The sequence below is a fragment of the Cygnus atratus genome, chromosome 21, assembly GCF_013377495.2.
Source record: "Cygnus atratus isolate AKBS03 ecotype Queensland, Australia chromosome 21, CAtr_DNAZoo_HiC_assembly, whole genome shotgun sequence".
NCBI classification, from domain to species: Eukaryota; Metazoa; Chordata; class Aves; order Anseriformes; family Anatidae; genus Cygnus; species Cygnus atratus.
The window spans coordinates 2,941,359-2,968,976 of NC_066382.1; the positions used below are offsets into that span (position 1 = coordinate 2,941,359).

The 27,618-nt window shown below is 49.9% G+C and overlaps 1 protein-coding gene across 1 annotated transcript; it reads right to left on the minus strand.

Moving 5' to 3' along the window:
- Positions 1-10: 10 nt before the first annotated feature.
- On the minus strand, positions 11-25,030 carry PUSL1 (pseudouridine synthase like 1). Its single transcript, XM_035557704.2, has 8 exons — positions 24,806-25,030; positions 23,497-23,554; positions 18,138-18,325; positions 9,912-10,061; positions 8,554-8,727; positions 3,529-3,583; positions 472-634; positions 11-151 (listed from the first exon to the last, which is right to left on the minus strand). Exons 1-8 carry the CDS (start codon positions 24,862-24,864, stop codon positions 120-122), a joined length of 879 nt encoding a protein of 292 aa, XP_035413597.1. The 5' UTR covers positions 24,865-25,030; the 3' UTR covers positions 11-119.
- Positions 25,031-27,618: the final 2,588 nt, after the last annotated feature.

Here is a 27,618-nt window from a genome sequence, read left to right on the forward strand (position 1 = left end):
ATGCCTGCGGTCACAGTCAGTGATGTTTATTGAGACAAGACCATGCGCTGTGTGCCCTGCAGACCCCAGTGCCACATCCACACCAACAGTCCTCCAGACACTTGTATCCGACAGAGCTCCTACTCTCCTGGGGCCCTTGTTGTGTGCAAATCTGAGAGGGAAAAAATAAACAAAACCCATTGATTTAGGGAAAAAGATGGCACAGAAAGCACTTTAAATCTGTGGTCTTTTCCTGCCTGGGCTCCCTCCCCACTGGCACAGGCAGCTCCACCACCCGCACTGGTAGGAAGAGCACCGCGGGGGAGACGTTTGTGGGGATGTGCAGGGAGATGGGGGACTGCAGGAAGGATCACTGCTACGACAAAGCAAGCAGCAGAGAAATGTGATGTCAGCCCCAGGGGGACGGGGACATTTCTGCTCCCTTTGGTGTTAGGCCTGACTCCCAAAAAGCCTCTGCCTGCCGTCACCCACCTGCTTCGTCATATTCCACGGATTTTAGGAAGAGTCCAGACGGCGGAGCCATGGCGTGCGGCGGAAAAGCCCGCGCATCTTTTACCTCCAGTAACTCCTTTATATGGTGAGGCGTTAGCTTTCCCCGGCCAACTGCAACTAGAGCCCCAACCATTCTTCGGACCTGGAAAGACAGAGAACGTGGCTGAGAAGGTTCCTCTGCTGGGGTTCCTCTGCTTTCCCCCCCCATCAGCAGCTGTTCCCAGTGCCACTACTTTGCTCCTGCTCCAGATGGATGTTAAGGACACACGAAGGATGCTTTGGGCCTTATTTTAGATGCCACTGATGGATCCCAATCACGGCACAGGCTCGCCCATCAGGGTTCAGCCAGTCCAGGCTGCCGTTGTACATGCTTGGCATCCCGTACCCCCAGGGAACACCTGCAGTGCGTATTTCTTCAGAAGCACCACGCTCCCTAGTCCCTGAGCACGCCCCAGCAGCTGCGGTCACCCCACGGGGGCTGATTTCTTTCCACTCTGAGCAGGGATCGCACAGGCAGCTTGGGTCCTGCGCCGACGGGAGCGACAGGACGCACGGCTGCTAAGCCTGCCTGCAGCGGGCACTGCCACAGCATCTTCTGGAGGCCAAAGCTGGTGGCAGAAAAGGGAAACAACGGGCAAAATTACTCTGCTTGTTGTAATTCTTCCCTCCCTACAGCTGTGGGCATTATGAAGAATGGGATGAGGACCTGGAACACAACCTCCAGCTCCACTGCTCTGCCCGGGAGGGAGGCTCGCTCTCATCGCACGTGGGAAGAGAGCTGAGCAGGGGCCGGCTGGTTTCAGAGCCAGCAGCAGCACCCACACACCCGGCTGAGGCAGGAAGCTCACACATGCCTGCCGGGTTCACAGCGGGGTTCACAGCTTCTTAACACACACGTAACTCTTTCCAGGTGGGGGGACTACGGAGGGGCCTGTTTCTCTCTCAGAAAGCCAAAAATGTAAAAGGAAAAAAAACCGCGCCGAGTGAGACAGCCCACCGGACGCCCCCCAAGTCATCGAGGTGGGGTTCTGAACACCTCTGCATGTCCCAGCTTCCCTTCCCTCCCTCCACACTCAGCAGTTCCAAGCCTTGGGTTAGCACAAACTTCACACCCAGCGCTCACCTGCTGCCTGCACGCCCCTCTCATTTCAGCATGCTCTTGGCTAAAAACCACCCCTCGAAGAGTTTCTGTGCCGGGACTCATGCCTGCCAATGCCACCTGCGCACCAGATGCTCACTGCCTGTGACTGGCTCTGTCACAGCCCCGTGTGCTGTTCACCCCTTTCGTGAACCAAAGGGATCTCTCCGAGGGCAGAGTCCTGACCGCTGCTCACCTCCTCGTGCAGAACACGTCCCCACTTGTGCAGGCACGATCAGTCGTTTGGCCTGAGTAAACATTCACTCTACTTACGGCCTTTGAAGGAGGAAAGAGAAAGCACACGACCTTCTCCAAAGGCTTAAGCGCAGTGCTGTGATGAAGCACCAGCCCAAGTGTCCTACCCATCAGCACTTACAAAAGGATGAACCAAGGTCCACTAAGCAACCTGATCAGGCTCATCCCTAGTAAAAAGAAAGGTCCAAATAGCAAAGATGCCTTACCCAAAGGCAGGCACAGTCTCTCCCTACCTGCTCCAGTCTTAAACTGCACGATGTTGTGCCAAGAGCCCACCTTTGGGCCATTCTGGCGGCACAGAGAAGCAGCAGAGATCCCTGACGTGTGTTATTTTACCTACCCCTCACTAGAGGTCATTGCATGCCGTGCCTTTAGCTTTGATGTCTCACAGTTAGCTGGTGTAAACGCAGACTAATGGCAGGCAGCTGCAATGACCACGGGCTTGGCGTATCCCTGCGTGCAGGGAAAAGCAACACGTTCAGCTTCTGAGGCTCTTTAACCCTTTTCTTTTACAAAAGCATCCGGATGGCACTACTTAAGGCAGCAGCTATACACCCAGCCTCGTACCCCCTCTGTGATGGAGTGCAGAAGCAGATGCTCAGGTGCAAGAGGGCGAGTTCACCAAGCACAGCCTGTTCCTGCTCCCCCGACAGGCTGCCAGCTGGCACCAAGGCTGCTGCTGTGCTCGCAGAGGGCATCAGGCTCCGTGTTACTGTAGCTGTTTCCTTCTGCACAACATCACCAAGCAGCATTTCCAGTCTCATGCACTGAACGGGTTACCAGCATTTTCTCCTTGTCACAAGAGCATCTGATGAAGCAAATCCCTGCAGTACACCAAGCCTTCTCAAGCATGTTCTCGTCCTTCCCCTGCTCAGATCCAGACACCCACTGTCAGAGAGCCCACAGAGCATTGCTTGGCACAGGATAAAAACAAATTGGGTTTGTCAAAACAGAATAAAAAATAGCTGCTCGCTGTTCCCACAAAACACCCCCTCTCTCCTCCAAAAACAAGTCCTCTCTTGCCTACTCTGTCTCCAGAGTGTGACCGTGGCCAGGCCAGGCAGGCAGAACAGCCAGCTCCCGATCCATGAGGCTGCGGGGAGAGCCATCTCCCCTGAGGACAGCAGCAAAAACCCCACTGGAGTTATTTCAAAGGAAACCCAGCGGAGGCTAGTCAGCCTGACAGAGGGAAAGATCCTGCAGCCGTGCCTGCGTAGCTGCTGCAGGTCTTCCCAGCTCTCCTTTGTGCAACGCCGAGAATTACTTCATGCTCCGAAGCCAGAAAGTAAAATTCCAGGCGGTCTTCGCTGGGCCCGGTGCCACGCGGCAGAGCAGGAACATATGGCTCTTGGTTTTACCACTCAGCCTGCAAGGACGGAGGTTGTGGAAAACAAAACTTTCCATCCTCCCACATGGTTCTGTGACTTTGGTCGTTTCAGACAGAGGCCTGAGATGTTCTGGTTTTGCTGGGTCAAACAGCGAATGTAGAGCCTCGCCCCTCTGAGGCCAGGTCCCTGTATGGCATGAAGCCCTGCGATGACACCAAACAGGGATGCGACATTAAAATCTGACCAAGGTACAGCGAGAGTGATCCTGTGGATCTTGGAGGCAAAGCATGTGCCAAACACAGAGCTGAACAGTACCTGCCGGTAAAGAAACGATTTGCTCCTGAACTTCAACTCCCAAAACTCCAGTCCCCTAAAGGAAGAAACAGAAACAAGTGTTTAAAATCACATCTCAAACGTGAGACCTTCTCACAAGAAAAGTACAAACCGCAGCTGAATGCAAGCGAGCAGAATGAGTAAGAAGCTGAGATCTTCCAGGCCTGCTTCAAAGATCACTCAGGAACCTGCGAAACCAAGTGCGGGCAGCTTCCTTTGCAGAAGTCAACAGCAGAACCAAGCTGAAATTGCAAACAGCCAGCAACTCGGTGCACAACTCTTCCAACCCAAATGCTGCTGGGCATCTTTGCTGGGGACGACTACATAGGTCAGTCACGGCTGAAAGGGAAAAAAAATAATCATTGTTCTATAAGGGAGAAGTAACAATAACGAGAAACAACGAGAAGGAACAATGCAAGCGGATGAGAAAAGCAGACTTGCTGTCCCAAGAGTGAAGAGGGCCACGTGAAGCAGGCGCTGCACGGCACCAGAGGCAGTCATTCATTTCCTCAGGCTCTCTCCTGCCCTGCTGGGACCGCCAGGAGTCAGCTGCTGTAGGCAAAGCTGCCCACCAGGGACAGGCTGCCGCATACCCCAAGGCAGGCAGGATGACCCCAAGGCCCTACCACCCCAAAACTTCAACTCCCAACAACCCTGCACGTGGCAGAGGCCCATCTTTGCTCAACGCTGCTCTGCGTGGGAAGAGAAGCTTTGACAGAAGCACGGCAACACATTCAGGCCCCCGGCTGCTTTGCCACTCGCTCTGGGCACAAATAACGTTTCCTTCACCCGAATTTCGAGCATCTAAAAGGGGAGTTTAACAGCAGCAAGTGATGGCTTAGTGCCACCACTAAGCTGCACCGAAGCTCCCCGCGATAAAAAATAATCAGTTTAAACTAACAGGATTTGGAACAAAAGACAGTTATCAATAAGAACACCTCCAGGATGGAAAAGGAGATTAAGGAGCAACAATTCAGCTACAAATCCAAAGCCTTCAGATGGAGGAGAAACTGGTAAGCATGACTTCTGTTCCAGCATTTGAAGGCCCAGCCTGCCAGACGGGCCCTCGGGCTGCTGCAAAACACCTCCCTGCGAGGACTCTCGAGGCCAACTAGTCCAACGCCTCGCTGATGTTTGCATCCCCTGCCAAATCTTCACGAGTTGCTTTCTAAAAACGTTGTGGTTTTGCTGATGTCCCAGCACCAGCCCTAAAACTAAACCCAGCGCAACCCCATTCTCAAGAGCAGTCCTGCAGGGAAGAAGCTGTGTGCACATCTCCTTCCTTCAGATGAAAAAAACTGATACAGGCATTAGGCAGCCATGTGGGAACATCCCCACACGTCAGATGTACCAACAGAGCCCCAAAACAAGCAGGTTTGCATTTCAGAACCTGCACTCCCAGACTGCCACGCTAGCAGGCAATACCAGAAGTCACCTGGATCAAAGTACAATAAAACAACAACAAAAGCTAAATTAGCTAACAGTTTTTAAGCACTCCTTATATCCCACAGCATTCCTAAAACAAAAAGAGACAAGTTTACCTTGTGCAACATAGAACAGCAGCCACCTACACACAAGATCTCGCCTCTCCTCCTCGCAGCGAGCCCAGTACCTGCACCACGGGGCTACAAAGATTGGCAACAGCTGGGGGAAGAGCACAGCCACAAGGTATTTGCCTGGGGGGTTCACAAGGACAGGCTGGGCTTACTAGGGACACCTGGGCACCACGGAAGGGGCTGCCCATGGCCTGGGAGGGGAGAGAGCTCTGTGAAGGACAGGAGGAAGATGAAGTGGGGACAACGAGATTCACAGGCATCAGAGCAGGGCTGGCAGGAAGAGAAACTGTGAAATTGTCACTGTAGGGAGCGGCCACAAGCCGTCTTCTCAGGATTCACAGATAAATCGCTGCTTTTCGCCCTCCCTGCTGTGTGTGTTGGCAAATGCAAAGGCAGCTTCTGCCCCCGGATCCCTCTTCATGTCGGGAAATGACAATGCTCTGTCACCTACATGCAGTTTGCTCTCCCTCCAGCACGATGTATGTGGCACACGGACACGTGCGGCGCGAGGCACGTGCACAGAGACCCAGCGCATGGAGGTCACGGTGCTGCTCGGCTCTAGCAAGGCACAAGAGGCAGCTTTTTCAAAGAGGGGCAAAGCCCCCCCTCCAAACTGCATGCACGGCCTCTAGCCAGGATTCTCCTCGCTTGGTGGCCTTGACAGGACACGCCAAGCTGTGAAAGACAGCTCGAGGTACTCAGGAAAAACGCCATGTAGGCTTTGAAAGAGAACAAGGGATTTTTCTTTAAGAGGGAAACTTTCTTTTCCTTGTCAATCTCGCCGATAATTTTGCTTACCAGCCAAACTTCTGGCTGCCTTTTCCACTTGGCAGCAGAAGGCAGCACCTTGCGATGAATAATACATGCTCAGCTCGAAAACAGGTGACAGCAGTCGCTGCCCAGGAACGGGGCTAAGTCTCCGAACACATCCTTAGCATTCAAAGGCATTCTGTAGGGCAGGAACACCGACTCCACTTCCACTGTTGCTGAGCAACTGCGTTTGACGGAAGGAATCATTTTAACAGTTAGCCTTTTACGCGGACAAGCGGTCAATTCAGAAGATTGGTTTAAGTTCAGAAAGGAAGGGAAGAATGGGAATGAAAAGCTGCATTATTTCGCTACGAGACCGTGCTTTATCATTCTGCGGATTCTTCCCTCCGAAGCAGAAAATAAAGCGCCGCAGATTAGACTTTGAAAAAAATCTATTTATAAGCTTTTAATGCTATCAGAGCCTTTCACTGCGGGGACGGTTCATTCTGCTCCTGCAGGGAGAAATACACGTGCACCTCGAGCATATTTGCTGTCTTACTTGCAGAGTGGGCAGAGCCAAACTCCAAGCTCCACAGCTGCACCCGTCCCCACAGGGAGTGTTTTACAGATCAGAAGGAACTAGGACGCCGTAAAAAACCCAAAGCCAACCAAGCAAAACCACCCACCCAGCCTGCCGCAAACCCACTAACCCCGGATCACTTTTCTCTAGGTCAGAAAGTTGTTTTATATTATTTAACAACTCCTTTATAACGCTTTGTTAATTAAGTGCTATTTAAACACATTGAAACGAGGCTACTCGAAGCCACCCCCGTCAGCCTAAACATTCACTAAATCAATGGATATCGACGCTTTTATAAAAACGGCTTGTTACAAAACACAAGCGTGGCTGCGTGTGTCACCAAGCAAAAATATCCTATCAGCAACAGCTTTGCTGCTTTTCATCCAATTTTTAGGGTTGCTTTCTCTCTCGTGAGTTGTTTTTGGCCTTGTGTGGGATGGATTTATGCAGCAAGTTATGCAAGGAGTGGCAAATTCCCTTTTTTTACATTAAAATCGAAGACATAAAAAAGCCGATCTGTGCCAAATCTCATCGATTGGACTGACAACAGCAGGTCTGGACTGGGGAGGTAACCTGGCCCTTAGGCACTCAGAGGTGGCCTTGATGAGACTTAACGACTTGTTTTACTTAATACTTACCTTGTTTTCATGTTAGCTCAGGTCTCTGCCACTCACACTGCTTCTCATCACAAGGGACAGGATGAGCCTGGGGGTGACGCCCTTGGCTGTTACTCGTGTCCCTAGGTATGACCACCCCGGAGGGAGGGAGGCCACGTTCCCCATCCGACAGTGGCAACCCGATAACGAGCAGCAGGAGTGCAGCCAGGTGACAGCCCCCGTTTCCCCCCCCCCTTTTCTCGGGGGGGGACAGTGCTGCAAGGAGGCAGGAAGGAAGCGCTGCAGCTGGTGCTGGCTGCCCGTGTCCGTGTGCCTGTGCAGCAGGGAGCACCAGCGGGGAGCTGCACCCAACTGGGTGCCTCTTCATAACGCGGCTGTGTATTGAGAGGCACCAACAGCGAGCAGGGAAAGCAGCGATCGGACAAAATGCCTTTTTCTTCCTGACCCTGAATAGGGAGACTGGGAGGAACTGAAAGACTCAGAGCATACAGATCTCTCTGTTTTTGCAGCTCCCTTTTGGGTTTTGTCCCACACTACTGCTGGCAAAACACGCCACTGGAAGACAAGAGCGGGCTATTTGCAAACTGCAGCGAGGCCCAGCTGAAGCTTGAAGCGTGGCACTCACTGCTGCAGGCGGCTCAGGAGGTATTCAAATTTAACGGAGGGAAAACTATGAAGAAGAGGGTTTTCTACTCAGAAACAAGGCAAACGTGGTTTGGAGACAAACAATAGCAGCTTTTGCTCTCAAGCTGAAGCACGACAGCCACACTTCTCTGAAAGAAAGAGGCACGGAAGCAGGGGCCATGCTCGGATGCTAAGTACCCGTGATCTTCCTGGGAAAAAAACTTCAGTTTCTGCTAGAGGGAGAGAAGACATCCAGCCACTTCATTTCAATACTTGCAAGACCTGGTCCTGAAAGAACCTGACACGCAACAATCTGTTGTTTATGTATTGACTGAGGAATATCGGGTTTTCCTTCATCAACATCCCCTGGGAAGGAGGCAGGAGTTGCTGGTGTGAACTGAGTGGATCTGCAGAGCTAGAGCAGTGACCTAGGTGTTAGGTGGTGGTTTTTTGTCCTCCTATTTGCAGCCTGTAGGCAAAGCTAGGATAGAAGCAGGAAAAAAAAAATCCCGTCCCCTGGCAGGGCTGGCCTTTAGCAACCAAAACGAGTGTAAATGCTGGAAGCACCCCCTAGGATTGCTCTGTGCCAGGCTCCATACATCAGTTCACACCATCCTGCCTTACTGCACAAACAACTGGACCAGCTCCCCCACCCTCAGGCCTGTTCAGCTTTCTCCATGAGGACATTGGGCAGGAGAAGGAAAGAAATGTCCTTTCCATACCGTCATCAGGCAGAGCCCTGCTGACACCACCCAGGGCTGGGAAGGCGATGCAGGAGGAGGAGGAGGAGGAGGTCAGTTCTCAACGCAAAGCTGGAAAGCAGCTTTTCGGACCAAGCAAGCACTAGCTGATCAGAGCAGCTCCCCAGCTAGGCTCTCACCTGGGTTCGTAGTGGTGAGCCAGGAAACCAGAAGAGGGTTGGATTTCTGCCTGGACGATGGTTCTGATCGGAGACTGAAAGGGTGTTTCAGAGTTCAGCGAGCGAAAAGTGCTGAAGTCGTGGGTTCCCAGCAGGAACCGCGCCGCATCCTGCATGGCAGGCACGTCCAGGTAGCTGAAATTAAACATGCAGAGCAAAAAGAGAGGAGCGTTACGTGGGACCAAGTATGTTGTGTGCATCAAAGTCTAATTAATTGATGAGAGGCTTAACCCTAGCATGCAGATTTAACGTTGCAGAACTGGGGAAACGCATTTTGCAAGAGGAGTTTCTCCTGGAACGGCCCAAACCACAAAGCAAGATGCCAAATGACCGGAGGTCTGATGGTGTTCAAAACCCCAGGCTAGGTCAGGGGTCGGCAGGCACAGTCTTCTTCACAAACCTTTATCCTGCTGTGCTGCAGGATCTTAATTAAATTCGATAACAACTGAATTAAAAATAGCTCTGTCCAAACTGTTGGTTAGAGTAGAGGACAAGAGAACCAAAATCCTTTGCAGTATCTCATAAATTCAAAAAGATGTTGCCAGGTAAGAAAATGTCAAACACTGTGATGTTTTTCCAAACCTTTGAAAAGATGAAATTAGGAAATAATAGGAATGGAATGGGTGTGCAAACTGGACATGAATGAAACTAGAATGCTGTGAAAGCCTCCAGTATTCTTGAACGTGTATTTATCTCAGTACAACCTCATCTAAAAGACAATTACAAATTTTCTTCTGGGGTTTGTTTGTTACTTCCTTACCCGCTGTTTATCATGTCCTAAGTGTTTTTAAATGGCACTGAACTTGTTTTTCTTCCCTTCCACATACAAGCACTAATTTGTTATGACTCAGTGGCTACTCCACGAGCACAGATGAACGCTGAGCCAGACACGCCGGTTTGTTATCGTAGGGCTGCTCAGAGTCATGGGCTCTCACTTACTATTCAAACATACAAGCACCCAGATTGGGAAGGAGAAAGCTGGCTTACATGCAGCCATCACCAGAAACAGGCCAAAAATTAGAAAAAAACCAACAAGAATTCTGAGCTTTCATTGCTGCCTGCCTTCTGGGACTCGACCCCAGTCACCGAGCACTTCAGCAGTGCCAAGCACGGTAATGGCAGGCACAACGAAGAGCTGACAGCACAATCAAAAAGAGCTCTAAGTCCCAGGTCTCACCGCACGTAACTCAGTGCAGTTCCGCTGATTTCAACAGAGAATTCTTTCCAGTGTGAACTGGGGGTCTGGTCTTACACACGGACATCACCTCCTCCCCAAACGCTGAGGCAGCTGCCCGGGGAGGGTTTCTGGAGACACTTACCCCCCCAGAGGAGCCCAGCACAGGTCCCTTTCGAACACGGGTACTTCAGACCAGTGAGCGCAGCCCAACAGCAGCCGGTAAATGTAGGTTCTTGACAGCGCCGAGAAGCGTGCGTGGAAGTCACTGGTCACTCGATAGGCACTCAAAATGCTGGTAGAAAAGAAGAGAATGGGATAGACAGAAACGTCATGACAAAGACAGAAACGTCACGCACCGATGCGCACACTTTTGCTGGGCTCCACATGTATGGAATTAAGACATGCAATGGATGCTTTGAGAAACTGCACTTACAAGACACCAAATATCCTGCTCTCCCGCCAGTCAGTAGCTGACTGCTAACCAAGAAGTGCAAGCGTAGGCTGCCACAGGTGTCTGCCAACACTGTGCCCTTCTAACACACTTTAGCAGCTACTGAAATAAATGCTGGCATGCTGTGGTAGTCTTCTTTACAGGAGACACTGCTGCTGTTGTAAACCCACACGCTTCCTAGCGATCTCGCTGGTGCGACTCCGAGCATCCTGGCCCGAACTTCCAGCCAATAATCAAGTTCAGCTGCCAACAGCTTTCCCTCCCCTGAATGTCACGTTCGGGTTCCTGTTCTCGGGGATGGCACGGCGAAGCACCGCTGAGGGGGCTGCGTTATTCCCCCCCAGTTAGGTGCTGAAGGCACACGTGTGTGTGCACGCTCTTTGAAACGTTCATATGCATGCACAAATGTGAATCGCCTGGGGGAAAGCTCTCCAAAAACAAACAAGCAGGGCAATGCTTGAGGTTTCCCAAGATCCTCAGGATGAAATGTATCTCACATATGGAGAATATTATGCTGTGCTACACCACGACCACAGCAGGTCCTGAGCTTTGCAGTGGCTGTTCCAAATGTCAAGTGTGTATTTCACAAGAACCCCTACCAATTTTTTTGGTATCCCCACTATGCTAGAAGAACAAAGAAAATAGCAATTAATCCTCTTTGTACCAAAGCAGCTGTGGAAATAATTCCCTTTGGACTTTTCATCCACTACCTTCCCTACTAGGCCAACCAAAACAGAAGGAGAGTGGTCTCCTTAAAGCCCTGTAAGAAAACATCTCCGTGCCTGTGGCCCTCACCCAGATACGCTCACAGCCTAACATTTTTTCAAAGATTTGACTGCCTTAATGCACAGCCATAAAGGGAATTTCTACGCCGAATTTGACAGGCGAAGAAATGCTTACTCTGTCCCTGCTCCAGGCTGGCAAGCTAGAAACTAATTAATGCAGCATCATTCCCAAGCTGCTGAGCTCTTCCAGACCTATTCGCTTGGCTCAGAACTGCCCTAGTGCAGCTGTGAAGCACTGACTCAAAGGACAGGCAGTGTGTTTGTGCCTGCCTTCAAAAGACTACTTACCATAACAGTAATATTTCCAAAGCCCTCTGAGTCTAGCCCTCAAGTCTCCAGGACAGCATCAACTTAGCTGGAAGAGAAGCTTTGTAGATGGTAAAACCAGATGTCCCGGCCACAGCTACCACCAAGAAATGTCTCTTCCCTCTCCAAATTCACTTCCTTTCAGCTGTCTCCCTCTGACCTTCCTGCCTCTTTCTGCCCTGGCACACGTGGAGTTCCCAACAACCCTGTCCCACAGAAGAGGCATTTTAACACATACTCCCTTGGCATTTCAGCATTTGTTGATAGTCCTCTGGCTCACAGACCCTTATTCATTCAAGGAAAACTGGGGAGGGCTGAGATCACCTGAACTGCATTCCATCCAGATGCTTCAGCATCTTCCTGGGGGCAAAAAAGCAGCGCATACTTAGAGCACGTTTCAACCCCGGTTTTGCTAGAGAGATAGGCAGAAGGGAGTCAAATAGTTTTAAGCTTTTCTTTGTGACAAGGATGTTCATGCCCTGAGAGGTGACGGAAAACAGCCACCTTCCTGTTTTGCTTGTCAAAGCCATCACAAAAGCACACCAACGGACATCGGGCTGGAACCACTTCTGCTGGCAATTGATCCAGTCCTGTAAGATATGTGGGTAAGGGGAAATACGAAGTCAAGCAGCCTTAACAAGCCCATAAGGGAGAACTTACAGCCCGGGTACTCCTGTGTTTCTCACTCATGAATCCCTTTCTTGGTGCAAGTGACTGTCTGCAAACGCTAAAACACAATGGGACATCCTAGGCCTTCCCCTGCATTTCCCATTGGCCTTGCTGCACCCACGAGAAGGGCTGGCATCGCTCTCGGTGGTGCACAACACCTGGATTCACACGACTTGGAAAGCACTAAAACCCACAACACAGCCATCAGTGAGTTACCCCCTCACAAGGATACGCCCAAGCCTTTTGCAGAGCCGTGGCCCCACACACAAGCAGGAACTTCCCAGCACCAGATACCTGCACGCCCAAAGCAGCACTCCCTGTGCTCCCTCTTAAGGCAGCCTCACAGCTCACTGTAGCAGATGGAAATAGTTGAAACTAGGTCACTTCCCTCCTGCCTCCCCCCACAACCTCCAAGACAAACAGGCCTTTGCTGCAGCAGCGAAAAGAAAGGAGCATCCCACCACCACCGGGTCTGCAAAGAGCAGAATGCTGCAGGCAGGAGAGCTCCTGGGGACCCTCACACTTCACACGTGCAGAAGATGGCTTCGGGGAATGGTTCTGTCTGCTCGCCTTCCAGCGACTCTGGGCAGTTAATCCAAGGAGCCTGCAAGGCTGCTGGACTCCCCCTTACAAGCAACCGGGAGAAACTGCCTGGTTTCCCTAAGCCAACGCCACTATTAGCATCGAACAGGGACAGCTCGGTAGCCAGAAGGAGGGTACAAAGGTTGTCAGAGGGGAAAACACCCTTCTGTCTGGCAAGGGAGAAAGCAGAGCTTCCCTGCACCTCCCCCAGAGTGCTACAACTGATCTGAAGATGTCAGCAGCAGGTTTTGCTGGAGTTATTTTTCCCTTAGCCCAGCGTCGTGGCTCTCACCGTACTGCTGGGAGCATACGGCGAGGAGCCACCGTCTCAACGGGATGCTCTCTCTGCAGCTGCTGCTTTAGGGGACGCCACTCATGAGAAGGCAGCTGCTCTCCTGCCGCGTGCCCTCCTCGCTTTGGAGCTTGCTCTATGGAGAAGAAGGGATCCAAGGCAGACAAAAAAATTGACACCATTTGGGAGCAAGCAACAGACAAACCTATTTATTTACTTTCAAAAGGCTGGTGCTTCAGGGATTCCTGCCAGCCTAAGCGCCTCTGGCTCATACCCCTTGACTGCAGAGGCTCAGACCACAGAAGAAGAAATTAAAGCTGAGCTGCAGGCCTGCACAAAGATTTGCAATAACAAGTCCACTGCTATAAACTCCCAGAAGAAATGCAAACTACATCCTCCAGGCCTGTAATGGAGTTTGAACCTAGGACCTCCAGCCTCCTCTAAACACAGTAATATAATTAAGTATTCCATTTATTTTCCTCTGTCTACATGTCTCCACAAGCATTTCATCTCCCTTGAGCTTCTCGTGTTAACGCTTATGTGATTTTTATTAAATAAACGTCCTTTTATACCCTCTGATAGAGTGCTTCCTTCAGAAAAACCCATTTATGCTCACGATTCCTCACTGCAGGCATCCTTTCCTGACTCTCCTAGCAGATGCAGTTGCCACCATAGGCTCTTTCAAGCTGGGAGTGTTTTTCCAGTATTTATTCCACCCGTTCTTCAAACATACCACGCTTCAGGCCTTGTTAACATCCCAATTTTTGCAAGGCTGCTGGTAAATAAACACTCTTAGCATTCTTCAGCTTTTTGACAGAGCCTACATTTCAGAAGGGTCTGAAGGCAAAAAAAATAAACACAACCAAAGACATCTAAGGAGAAACACCAACGTGTTAAATACAGAGGTGTCCTCCAGCAGGACATCCTTCCCTCTCCTCTGACAACAGAAAGTGAGTGCCAATTTGCAGGAGGTGGGGGGAATCCCAGCTCTGTCTTGCTGCCACCCAGACAGCTTTTATGGTGTACTTACAAAACTGGAACCAGAACAGAAGGTGTGAATCTGCCGTACTGCTCTATCCTGCCTAGGTGATAGCAAAGTCCTCCTCAGGTCGCCCCACCTGCGGAATACGCTCTGATCTTTGTGGACAAGAGCCTTTCAAATATGCTACGCAGATCTAAAGGCAGATCAGCTGATAGAAGAGACCCGTCGTGCAGCGAAGCTACAAAGCAGGTCATTATTGCTGACGATACAGCCAGCCAGCTCGGAATCTGGTTTCCCTTCCAAGCTCTATCGACACTAATGAGTTCTCACAAAGATGTCTCCCTCCATCACCCCCTGCCTGCAACCACATAAAAGTGCTGAGCTTTCTACGCAGCGTTAGGAGAGAATTCTTCTTGGCAGAGTACTATTTACGGAGGGAGGGCTGGCTGCTGCATGCACTTAGACTCATGCCTGTCACCGAGCTCCTTAATGGAAAGCAGCTGAACCATTTTTAAGAGGTTCAGCCCAAGGGAGGAGGGAGAAGTTACTGCCGCCTGCACCCCGATAACCTCAGACTGCCTTCCTGGTAGGGACAGTCCTGGATTTATCAGAAGACACCACCTCCTGGCACGTACCTGCCAGGCGTTAGCTCTTCCCGTCTGTGAGATCCCACCGCTGCCTCCTTTTGAAGATGCTAGCTAAAAAATTCTCTTCAACAGCAACCCTGCACACGTGCCATGGTCTGGTAGGACGAGAAGGTTCGAGGACGTGACAAGCCACAAGCTACAAGCCTAAATTCAGGGGAGAGGGGCTGAGATTCTGCAGCTGGTGACACAGAACAGACTATGGCAATGGTACCCTCTGGCTGGAAAATCAGCCAGCTTTGACTCCCAAACAGCTGTTTGAGTGTTTTAAGGAAGGTAATCAAGACTGTGACCTACTTCAGGTTCCTTCTTATTGCTAGGGCATCCATAAAGTGTTCGACTCCCAGGGTGTGCAAATGCTGACCTAGTTTTCAGTCTGAGCAAAAATAATAACCAAAGCCTCACATAAGTCAAATTCTGCTTCGGAATATACTTTTTTTTAAATAGACGCCGCAGTCTGAAAAGAATTCATCTCCAGCTCTCCTACACAGCAGCTGCATTAAACTCTTTGTATATATGTCAAAGGTGAAAGCTGTCAAGGGATAGTACCTCCTAGGCACTACTTAAACAGGCAACTTGGCTAGCGTGTGAGAGAGAGACTTGCTTGGCCATTCTGGCCAGCGAGAGGCCAGAACACAAATCTGTTTGTCTGAATGGCTGGACAAACCATCAAAGTTGCAAAAAGGTGTTTACTCATCCCAACAAGTGTGACACCTCCAAATCGGCAGTGTAGTTCAAACACGGCCCTGTGTTTTCTTTTGTGCCAATTCTGTTCCTTTGTATTCTGTCAAAATTTTCCTTTGTTTTTCTTTGTCCTCACAAAGCAAGGGAATCTGGCTGCTACTTCAAGAGGCCAGTGAAGTAACTAGACTTGTAGGTGTAGGACTGTCAAGTGGTGAGGTCCTTCCGCTGCTCCCAAAACCCTTTCTGAAGGGGTTTAAGAGGAGCGGGAAGTATTTGGGGGAAACGTTCGGTTAAAGCAACAACAGCAAAGAAACACCCAGCCATCAACAGGAATTACGTGCCTCCCGTAACAAGGCCTTTACAGCGCCTTCCCCCCCTCCTTCCCGAGCTCAGATTCCAAGGATTTTACTTACAATTCCCCTTTACCCTCCGATGGCTCCCCTGGTGCTTGTTCAGGGGTGAAGGAACGCAGCTGGCTCCGAGACAGCTGCTGCAGCTTCTGCTCCTGCCACCCTGAGCTGAGAGCCCCCAGAGAAAAGGTCCCACTTTTAAATAAATGCAAAGCACCACCGCCATACACCTCCAGAAATCCTGCAGGAACGCGGTGCAAAGCTCAGTCCTCAGGCCATGAGAGCTGCAGGCACAAAGCACGGCTTTGGCACAGGCAAGCAGAGGGTACCAAGGTGGGATCTTGTAATAGGTCACCACCATCTCACGCCTTCGTGACCATCAGCATACGTTGGAGTTCGTTCCCTGGAGTTAAGGTGCCCTCTAGACATGGCACAGCAGAAGTCTGGAGGTGGGGGATAAGCACTGCTTAACACTGCTAATGCAGACGCAGCATTTCTGCAACCTAACTGGAGTCTGCCCAACGCGGCAGAGTCGTGGGTACCTCGGGGGATGCTGCAACGTCTCACTGCTGTCACATCCGTGGGCCAGCCGCCTACCTCTGGCAGGCAATCTGGTTCACTGCTTCCAAAAGTAGAGGCATACACCTTGCAGAGGTGCCTGAACACCCACCTGAGCAGTCAAGGTTAGAGAAGACTGCAACCTGGGATAGCTTTCCTCAGGCTCCTACCTTAGATGAAGGTTTGAATGCTTGCAATACGCTCTGAAAAAGTCAAAAGCTGGTTAAATTGGAGCTCAACACCTTCTGCAGAGCGCACACAGCTTCACCCAGCCAGACCATCTCACTCTTTACTTTACACAGAGTGGGGGACACACGTGAAGGACCTCCTGGGAGAAAAGAAACGTCATCATTCATCTCTCCTTCCCTCAGACCCCAAATTGTTTGAGTGCCTGCACACCTAGAGCTGGGTTCCCTGTTCCACGGGCCATGGAGAACTGGAATCCTCCCTTGCAAAACGAAGGACAGATGCAAGTATGATGTCAGCCCCCAAATCCCAGGCCTTGCTGCGTCAGCATTCGGGTCAGGCCCTGTTTCACAAAGAGGAGATTAGAAAATAAAGCAGGCTGGGTGAAGTGGGAAGGGGGAGGGTGCTTCGTAGTCATGCCGCTACTCTTACAACAATCCCATCACTGGGGTGGGGAGGGATTTGCTTTTTTGTCCTGGGTTCTTGTTCTGGCACGGGGAATTTGTCTCCATAATCTTCCCTTATGTTGATGGCACCAGAGTGCAGTAACATGAAACAGAGCAGCCAGGTCCTCTGAGTAATCACCACCTGGCGTCCTGCATCACGGTTCTGCTGCTCACCCAAATACTCCCTATAAAACACCCATTTTCTTGTACAACACACTGAAGTGCTTTGCCACACTCCTCATAAGGGACGGTCTGTGCCTTGAACAGTTTTCAGTTCATGCAGATAAGACAAAGTAGCACAAGAAAAAGCAGAGAGCTGCAAAGCAGCTGCTGGTAGATGGCATGCTGATTCCACAGCACCAGCCCAGATTTGGTTTTTAGCCTAAAAACCCCAATATTCCATTCGATTTACACTTTAACCATAAAAACGCACCCGTGCTTGGGGAAGAACACAGCAACTGTTTGGCAGCTGACAGAGAAACTGCACAACAGCTTGGAAAGGAAAGCAAAGCAAATTAAATTCAATCCACCTTTTGAAAAATTCACAAGGCACAGCGATTGCTTATCTAAAGGATGCAAGTTCCTGGCAAAAACTGCTGGTTTTTTGCCTTTGAGGGTGGGCACTTAGACCTGGGTCTCATGCAGAGTAAGTCCATTCTGAGATTTTGCAAGAAGTAATAACTCCAACAGAAAGAAAGAAGAAAAGGAAATAGGAGAAAGAAACGGCAGCTGTTCTGTTCTCTGCAAATTGTTGTACCAACCCCCTTACTAAATGCACACGCAGCTCTCCCTAGTCATTTACAGCTGGGTACAGGATAAGGACTGTTTATCTATCCCATTGAGCAAAACCAATCCAATTTTGTTACAAAAATATTAAACTGGAGCTTGTCATGCAACTTCTTTAAATCATGTCATGTGGTAGCTGTGGTCTAGCTGGGAAGAAAAGAAGTTGATGTCGATGGAGGAGCAGGCTGCTAACACTAAAAGCAATTTTGTCCGTTTTTCATCTTTTTGCACAGATACGAGTCAGATGCGATACTGCAGCCGAGCTTTTGTTAGGTGCTGGTTCAATAAGCAAAGAAAATGGGGGAGTTTGGGGAATAAAGCATCACTGAAAGTTAACGTATCCGGCTCACGGAAAATGAGAGTCATCCCCGTGGGTTCACTACTCACATGGTGACCCCCGTCTCTCACAGGATTTTTCGTTTTAGTGGTGCCAGCACAGATGATCTCCTAAGAGCAACAGTATAACAGCACTCGTCTTGAATGTACAAGGGGTCTGGTAGTAGCAGAGAGACGTGCACGGGAGTGATTTGCCAACACACAAAACAGGAAAAAATGTATCTTGTGAGTGAAGATGGGAGATGACTCCTGCATCTCCCCTCTTCTCCAGCAAGGGTGAAATAAAAGATTTTGACTTGCCACCAACTCACCGGATTGGTTCGGGCTTCAGGTAGTGATTCAGACCATGGATGAGCTCTCTCTCTCGAAAAGCTGGCTTCCCAGGCGCCCGCTGGATGTCGAGGTGAGCAGCGTTGCAGAGTGCGTGAACGCCACTGTCTGTTCGGCTGGAGATGTGGAACTTGATGGGAACAACGGGTTTCAGGTTCTGCGCTGCCTTCTGCAAGTCAACACAAGACAGAACCATGAACAGGAGAAGCAGTGCCCTCCTCCTTGCTAACCACAGTCCTTGGTATCTCCATATCCTTTGCTTTATACCATTAGGTGAGTAGAAAAGAGGGCAGAGTTACCCATTTACGCCCAGACACAACCCCTGCAATTCACTGCTGAGAACTGCACTCAGACTCCACCAGCAGCAGGCAGAATCAGCACGGTGCACGCTCCTGGAAAGCTGCAGAACTCGAGCGCCGAAGGGACAGAACCAACACACGGGGATGGCAGAGCGCCATCACAGCCAAGAGTCCTGACGGAGCTCAGGCTGCATCCTTTGCTTCCAGAGCAGGCCAAAAAGGTGTAAAATACTGCAGCTATTGCTGCAGGCAGGATTTCTTTTCCACCCCCGACAGGAGCAGGGCTACAGGAGGCAACACGCTTCCATTAGTTGTTACGAGTGGAGGAGGAGCCGGGGACCAGACGAGAAGCAGCACAGCACTGATGTAACGCGTTTATTAGTCCCACTGAGATATATAAATGGATCTAAGAATCAAGGCACCGGCTCTCATAAAACACACCAGCAGTGGAGGAGCAGACGCTGAGCCATCCCAGCAGGCATAAATACCCACAGGACAACCACACGCCACCAGCGGTCACACGCTGGAGCTTCCTGATACTCCCTTCTTCCACAGTCCTTAAGAGAGTGTCTTCTAATCAAGACGATCAGAAAACGCACACAAAATGGAGGGAGAGATGCTAACACAGTTAATTAGATGCTAATTATTTCAGGGTCTTCCCAGACGTTTAGCAAAGGCAGGGTGGGTTTTGGTGAGGGGCAAAGGCAAACTCTGGTGGGTCAGAAACCTTTGGGACTGCAGCAACTTCCTAAAACAATGTTAAAACCACAGCAGGTCTTCCATACAGCAAGGTTGGAAAGTAGGTTACCAGAGCTGCAAAATAGTTTTTGTCTTTGTGACGACAGGCCCTGAGACAGAAAATCCGATGTAATTTATTAGGGTCTATGAATGAAGCGTATCTGCAAGACTGGGGAAAACAAACAAAGAAAAGCAGAAAAGCAGATGAACGGCTAGAAATTTCCTGCTCTCCCATCTCCCCTCCTGAGCAGCGAACCCAGCAGTGGTCTTTATTAGATTTCAATTTGGTACCAAGAGTCAATAAAGCTTGAATTGCTGACTCACAGATGCCTTCCAGATTCCTACGACTTGAGCAGACAGGATTCTGGGCTCTCAGAAACACACCATTAAAAAGCACAGGGAGGCAAGGAAAAACGTAACTGAGCGGCAGAGGAAGGCCTGGGAAACAGAACAGAAATGACCCTAGCCTCTTCCCCTTCCTAATCCTTCTATTTGGAGTTCACATGTGGTTACAATTAGCAATGAAAACCTTTATTTATCACCCTTAAGCAGAGAGAAGCAGACAGAAATCAAATAGTTTTCTGCAGCAGACCCTGACATGTGCCTCAGCAATTTGTCTTAAAGCAGAAGCTGCTTTTAAGAGCAAAGTTTCTGCAAAGATATGTTTGGGTTTTGCAGACTCCTCTTCCCCTGGCCTCTCCTCCCCCTCCTTTCCTGCCAGGCACGAAAGTGCCAGTGGGAAGAGAGCTGAGGGGAGGCAGAGGAAGAGAGAAGAGGAGAGAACATCCTCCTTTTTTCTTGCTATGGCCTTGGGGAAGTTTGGACGCAGCACTTTGGATCCCCGCACCGCATCCGATTTCAAGCACTGCATCTGGACAGAGCTGGATACCAGGAACACTGAAAGGTCTGGATCTCTTCTCTGCCTGCGAGGGTTAAGCATTTTTGGAGAGCAGACTGGGGAGGAGGAGAGGATTGCAGGTTCCGAGGTGAATCTGGTTGCCTCCCCGCTCCGGCCACGGAACCCACAGAGGCGTAGGACTGAACGGCAGCTCCAAGGTGGGGTGTTTTCACAGCTGCCCTTCTCCTGCACGCCTTTCTCCTTACAGAGAGAAATAATCTCCTCGCAGAGAGAACTTCGGAACTGCTCAACCTCTTCACAGGCAATTCACTACTGACCCCTTCCCTATGCGTACGTCTGCTATCTGTGCCATCCAGACGGCCTGGGCGCCTACAGGCAGCTGGTACCGTCCTCTGCTGGCTCCTACATACTCTGATCTGTTCACGTAACCCACGCTGATCTGCAAAAAAGAGATGTGTTATTTACATTTAGTAATTGCCTGAGTGGCAACCAGGTTTTCCTGACCTTAAAAAAAATAAAATGCCTAAACCAAGCAGGCCTGTCATCTGAGGAACTTGAAAATTCCTGCCGCTAATTCAGGCCCCTGCCCTGCTGGGCATCATCTCTGGATTCCAGCGGGGGAAGCTGAAGCAGAAGTTAAGCAATCTACCCGCAGGTGCCCAGCTGAAAAGCAGCAGAGGAGATGCAGGAATCAAGGAGCTGGGTTTTCCTCTTTGTGTTCTCAAAATTCGCAGGTCTCTGCTCCCTTCTTTAGGCCAGACAGCACGCGTGTCCTTCTCTTCAGCAGGTGCTTGGTTACAGGCACTGAAATCTTGGCTGGGCACCTGCTGAGCTGGATCGCCCCCACTTCCATCCTGCCTTTACTTCCTGAGCCATAACTGTTCCAGACAACAATATTCCTGGGGCAGCAACAAGCATCCCTGGGCGTCCCTCTGCACCTGTACTACCCTGCACAGCAGTGATGCAGGGGAAAGCGTTACTTGCATTTAGTAGGTCTTTTCTGCTAACCAGCTTCATTCACTAAGCACTTCCATATTTTGAATCCCACTGAAATTTCCATTGTTGTGTGCCAGAACGATACGAATCCACATTCCAGATTGCTATTATTATTCACAGCTCTGTTCTCTTCTCCCCCTGTACAAATGCTGGAGAGGGGAGATGAAGAACAGGCCTGTTAACATACACCGGCGATGGCTGGGAAGCAAAAGTTCATCCACTTCTCTCCCTGAAGGCTAAATAAAAAACTGCTCAAGATGCTCAGCCACCAAAGACCCCTGCAGAGCATCTGGGAACCACAAAAGGAACCTGACAGATCAACTGAGGATGGGTGTGCTCAAGAGAAAAAACGTGCATTAGGGGTATTTTGGAAAAATTAATGTGTCTATTGCTCTTTCCCAGCAGCTGGATTGCTTATTGGTTTCATCGGTGGAAGACATCCACGGTGGTTTTACTTGCACAGACACAAGGAATTACATTGCGTTGCCAGGGATGCTGCACAATTTGTAAGTTGCTGGGTTCTAATAAATAATAATGTGCAAGCTTCTGGTTGCAAGTCATCGCAGCCCTGCTGACTCAATGGGTGCTATGTCAACTGAAACTAATTAAGAATCTAATTCATCCTCAGAGGAAGAGAGAAACGTAGTGAAAGCCAAGAAGAAAAGGCCGAGAAAGTGGCTTCTGCTGGAAGGAAAGGTTTCCAAAGCAATCTCCCATGCTGCTGGAATTATTATACAAACAGGCAATGAAGGTAACACTTCTGAGTCAATTTTCCCTTCTTTCATCCTCCTTTTTTCTTAACTGAGAGAGGGAAGTTGTACCAAAGCTGCTTTGCATAGCACAGAGTTCATCTGTGTTCTCTTTCTCCCCCTTTTCCTTTCATGAGGAATAATATCTGGACTTGGCACAAGGCTGCTGGCCAAAGCAGTGCTTCACGTGGGAAGATTAGTTTTGGGCAGCATTCACCAGCACAATGGGAAACAGCACGCTCAGGAGATGCTTCAAACCAAACACAAAAAGGAACTTCATTCTGTAGATCCGAGCAGGCCTCGCATACGGCGCCTGTTAGCACAAGTAGCAGCTGCCCACTTCAGCAAAAGGTGCTGCACGGGAGATTTTCCTTTCCAGGAGGGGCATCTGTAAGAACTGAGACTAGAGCATGGAGTCCTGCAGCGTGTATACGTCCCTCCTTATTGCAGGGGGACAAATCGCAGGTCTCAAACATCCTGATCTGGGAAAGCAAGGTCTGGAATTCTGCTTTGGACCCACCACAAGCAAGCTGGGCTTGCAAGTATTTCAAGTCAAATATATTGTCTCCAAATATATTTGTCTGCAAAGCCTGCCTCAAAGAGATATTAAAAAGCTCCTTCAGACCTCCGCATGTCCTGTATGATACAGACACGGTGACAAAGGGTTACAGACCGGCCTCCGGATCAGCCACAGCTCAGCAGCTCTACCTTGGCACTTGGAGGACTGCAGTACACCCTCACAAACCAGTCCTTTCTACTTCTAATGACACCAGCTGTTGATCCACAGAGTCTACACTTCACAGGTTATTTGCTTGCCTGTAATGGCAAACAAAACAAACGTCTGAATGTACATAGAATGGAATAAGGATCTCATTACAGATTTAATCTTGCCCTTCCCTTCAGTTGCCTTCCTGGCTTTGGAAACGAGTGTTATGAAGTTCAAGGCTGCACAGAAATGGAGGAAGGAAGATAAATTCCTACAGGCCCCAGAAGTTTTCTATTAAACTTGCTTTAAGACATCTCATGTGGTTCTAATAGACACAGCCCTGCTCAGCAGTGCCCAGCATCAATACTACCACATGAAAGCAAAGCACATATCCCAGAACTGGCCAGCAAAACGCTGATACTGTGAAAAGACAACACCAAATAAGTTTATCTTTTTCTTTTTCTTCTTCTTCTTTTTTTTTCTTCCCCTTTAATCACCCATCCTACCCATTCGCTTGTTAAAACAAAGTGACTTGGATAATGCAAAACAACTGCTGGGCTCACCCAAAGTCCGGCGCCTGGGGCTGAGACGCTGGATGGTTCAGAGGATTAGATAAATGAGATAGAAAGTCCTTTGGGGCTCTTCTTTCAAGATCTGCACAATATTTATACACTTTCTCCACAATGGTCTCAGGCAAGGAGCCATTCAAATACATCCTGAGAACTCCTCTTCAAACTATTAACTCATCACACTTTCCTTCTGTGGGCTGCTTGGCAAGGCGAAGCAAGAACCATCACCCAGTAAACTGAGGCACAGCATGGAGCACTGCTCCAGTTTGTGACCACAGAGTCTGACTGGTAATGAGAACAAATCATGAAAATGTTGGCTATTAATACACAGGCAGGGCCTGGCCTGCCAAACGTTGCCCCAAACTCGACCTGGGCAAAACCATTAAGTTTCATTTTAATGACAATATGATTAGCAAGGACGTACCTCCAAATAGTTCTGGACTCCAATCCCTGACTGGTTAACTGAAGTTTCCATGACCCCACTGCAGAGCAAAACAAATACAATAATTATTGATACGTATCGCGACCCTGCATTTTCTACCCAATGTCTTAACACAGAGTCCACCAACACATCCAGAAGTTAATGCTGGGCACTCATTATCAAATTGTTTGCTGCTGAGCGACCTCGACCTTTTTACACAGCTTGCAGGGACAAAACACTTTGAAAAATGGACATGAAAACAGAAGCAGTGGTGGCATTCTGGAAAGACGACTGGAAACAAAAATCACCCTTCCAATTCTACCTCCTGAACTGGTCCTTCAGACGGGCAATGTTGGGTTGGGAAGATGAGGCAGCCAAATTCCACTAGAAAAGGGTTTGCAGGTAAAGATTTTTCAGGGCCTGATTTGGATGCCACTTGCAGGACCCCTTCTTGCAGGCCCTGCGGATGTGAAGGCCGTGAAGACGACTTGTGAAGAGCTTCCTTCGCTGTTCCAGGAGTCACAGCCACTCACAAAAAGCACTGAAGCACAGAGAGATGTCCTGAGGCCAAACTCGGCCTACCTGCAACCACGCAGGGTAATTTAGGCCAGTACCCACAACGAGACAAACTCTGCTGTGCAAAAGAAGTGTGGGTTTTGGCTTATGGTGGTGTTATTCTGGAAAACCCTCATGCAGATAGGCACGATTCCACAAGCTGGGGCTGCAATAATTCTCCCACACACTCTTTTTTATGTAAACAAGCCTAACTACGTATGTGGGATGTTTAAGGCCTGGGGAAAGGCAGTCCCAGCTACCTTTCTGCACCATGGCTCGTTCCACCTGCATCTCCAGGGCAGCGCGGGCAACCACCCCGTCCACAGCTACCCACACCGCCGGCTCTCCCAAACCACACAGCAGGAAATGTAATTACCTGCACTCCCACCGACTTATATCCAAATTCACCTTCCTCTCTGCCCTTTCACATTTTCCCTTTGCCCATTTTCTGCTTTTCCTGTCCAAAATACCCTCTAATATTTATCTGTAGCAGTAGAAAAGCACAGCCCAATCCCCTGCCCATGCTCACCGACTTGGCACGTGTAGTAGCTCTCCCCTAAACCACTGTACCCCCCCGCAAATCTCTGCACTCTCCCAAACATCCTCTGTGCTCCCCCAAACTCCTGCACTCCTTTTTCTTTTTTTTTTCTTTTTCTTTTTTTTTTCCTCAGTCGCCTCCCTGCAGCCTCCCCATGCCCACCTGGGGCTCCCCCAGCACCGTCTCACGTGCAGCACACAGGGCGGCTCCCGCACCTACCTATATTTAGTGCCAAAGTATTGAAAGAACACTAAATAGCGCGTTTTGGGAGAAACCATTCTCGAGGCGCTACCGGAGAAGCTCTCCCTCCGCTCCCGGCTCCGGAGGGGGGGCCGCCGCAGCACCGAGGCGACCCCGGGGGCTCCCCGGCGCCCTGCCCAGCCTCGCCGCCCCTCCTCGGCCGGCTTCCCCCCGGCAGGCCCGCCCAGCACCGCCCGCTTCCGCCACCGGGGCCTTCGGGGAACGGCCCCGGGCCTTGCTGAGGCCCCGGAGCAGCTCGAAAGCGGCCGAGGGGCCGGGGGAAGGCGGCCGGGGCTCGGCAACGCTCCGCCGCCGGGGCCCGGCGCCGCCTCAGCGAGGCCCAGGCTGCGCCGAAAGGCGTCCGCCATCACAGGGCGCTGCAGCCCCGTGTCCCTGCTGCAGCGTTTGCGTGGAGGGAAATTCAGTCCCTGAGCGGCCTCCCGAAGAGCCCAGGCAGTGATGGTGAGGGAATAAACCCTCGGAAATCCTCCTCCTCGGCTGCTCAGCTGCTCTCCAGCTTTTACAGAGCGACTCTCTTCTCATAAGTGGTGTCATTTGCCTTAGCGTTCACTGTTAGAAACCTTCTGAGAGAACTTCTTTTATTTATTTGCTTCTTTTTTAGAAACCTTCTGAGAGGACTTTATTTATTTGTCTCATTTTTGTCGGCTGATGATGGAAGCTGATCCCTTGGGGCTATTCCCAAGCATAGTTTGGGGGGTTTTGGTCACCCCAGGAGTCAGTAAAGCATGTCAAAAAATTAAGACTCAAGTGCCAGAGCAGGAATAGCCCCCACAGAAAAAATGAAAGGCTTATGGGGCAAGAAGCGTATAAGGTGAGGCCTGGGGTACAGGCAGCACTTACTGTGGTAAGTGGTCCTCAACACTGTCCTTTCCTGCATTACTTTTTGTGTGGGGGATTGTTGACTCCAAGGCTCTGATGTTTTGAACCCACCCTGTGTGGAAGTGTTCCCGAATCTGCCAATATCTGTGTCAAAATCCCCATAAAAAACAGGTGCAGACATTTCAGGCAGGCCTGCGTTCGTCTTTTTCAGCCTGCCTATGAAAAGATGTGTTCAGGCTACCATTGCTGCAGGTAAATAACAGCTACAGCGACAAAAATAGGGTAAGACAGTGATAAACAGAGGCTGCAGATGTTCTTTGTGACTGTTTTCGTTATTTTAAAATCTTTATTCATCTTTATAAAATACCGAAGTGTGATATCTGCGTGTACAATAAATACCCTAGCAGTATAAACAAAGAGCAAAGCAGCGTAACAGAAAAATCCCTGGCACCTCGCACAAATCTGCGATCTGTTTTGAATGGAAAAATCCAACGAGCTTTCAGTTCTCACAATGGCATCCAGACTCCATTGTAACGAAACTGATGAATCTCAGCTTTGAAGAGGATGGCAATTTCTAATCCCAAGCTTGTGCATGCACACACGGGCAGAAACATCCACATGCCTTCGTCTGTGCTGGAAGAGCCAAAGAAAATAAAAAATGTAGTGACTGGACGTTTATGGAACAAGGTAAAGCAGAGGCCACAAGAGGTCACCTTGCCCATTCTGGACCGAGCTGATGGGCCGAGCAGATGCCTTCTGTGCTCCTCAGAGCCCTCCAGCTTGTGTTAAACAATGTCAGATATTCATTCACACACCAATACTCTGGACTGGGGCTGGCAAATCAAGCAGGTCTGGGAGCTCAGACAGGAACGAGAGCCTGGCCTAGAGGTGAATCTTAGCTGCAGTCTGTATGGAAATGGCACTGAGCATCTTCCTTCATCTCGTTTCATCATGGCTCTGCCCGTGGCTGAGGTAAGGCCTCAATGTGACATTTTGTGACAGATTCAGATGCGCCTGGCCCTAGTGTTCATTTCACTTCTGGTTTTAGTTCAGGTCCATATTACGCAGAAGGCATTTTCATAAAACATGGGGATTTGCACTCTGGGGACTTCCCAGTCTTAAATTCATACAAGACTTGCAGTGACTGGTGCAGTTTATGCTGTTCTCTGTGCGGTGCTTGATGGGTGGAGGATCCAAACTAAGCCCATTGTAATTAGTCTCATTTATCCATGCCAAATTACATTGCCATGTCCTGCAGCAAATGTGATCTGTTCCCATGGACCCACAAGCCCAGATGTTGCGTGATTACATTGGCTTCGGCGGAGTTACTGCAGATTTCCTGCGTGGCTGATGGCAGCAGCAAATCCACTGTGTGCAGAAAATTAAAAACTAGATTAAGCTGTAACAGCATTGGTGCCAATCCTTTTGACACTACTGGTACGGGATTGCTGCAGGCCGATCTGTTTCCTCAGCACCCACAACGTGGTGGCAAACCCTATGTGCAGGCGAGGGGCTGCACCTCTGGCTGGCTGTTAAGTTTTTTACTAGTTTTCTGCCTATTTGGTCCTTTGGAGATCCCCAGTATCCGTTTGTAGTCCCAAGCTAGGGAAAAAAAATCAAGGAAACCTTGAAAAAAATAGGAAGACTTATACCTTGTATAGTCTTTAGCTGAGAAAACGGTCCCTTTGGTAGCTTATATTTTAAATAGGGGGCTTTCTTGAGATTCAGCAGAATGTTTTTTAAAAAAATCAAGATCGTTCTGGACAGAAATTATGTTTAACCACTGAATTAGCACGAGTCGGTGGCCGGTGGTAGGACCCGAGGGAGCGGGCGTGCAGTCGCCGCAGGGGAGGCTCGGGCTGGGTGTCAGGCACCGATTCTTCACCCAGAGGGTGGCCCAAGAGGGTGCCCAGGGACATGGGCAAGCCCTGAGCCTGCTGGACTTGGCGAAG

Bases quoted from the DNA above. Each gene is read 5' to 3' on its own strand.
- PUSL1 (XM_035557704.2), bottom strand. From the start codon at position 24,864: ATGGTTTCTCCCAAAACGCGCTATTTAGTGTTCTTTCAATACTTTGGC. The intron at 8,728-9,911 runs GTAAGTGTCTCC...GTTTAATTTCAG, and splicing joins TGCTGGGCTCCTCTGGGGGG to CTACCTGGACGTGCCTGCCA. The intron at 152-471 runs GTGGGTGACGGC...TTTCCCTCTCAG, and splicing joins CGTGGAATATGACGAAGCAG to ATTTGCACACAACAAGGGCC.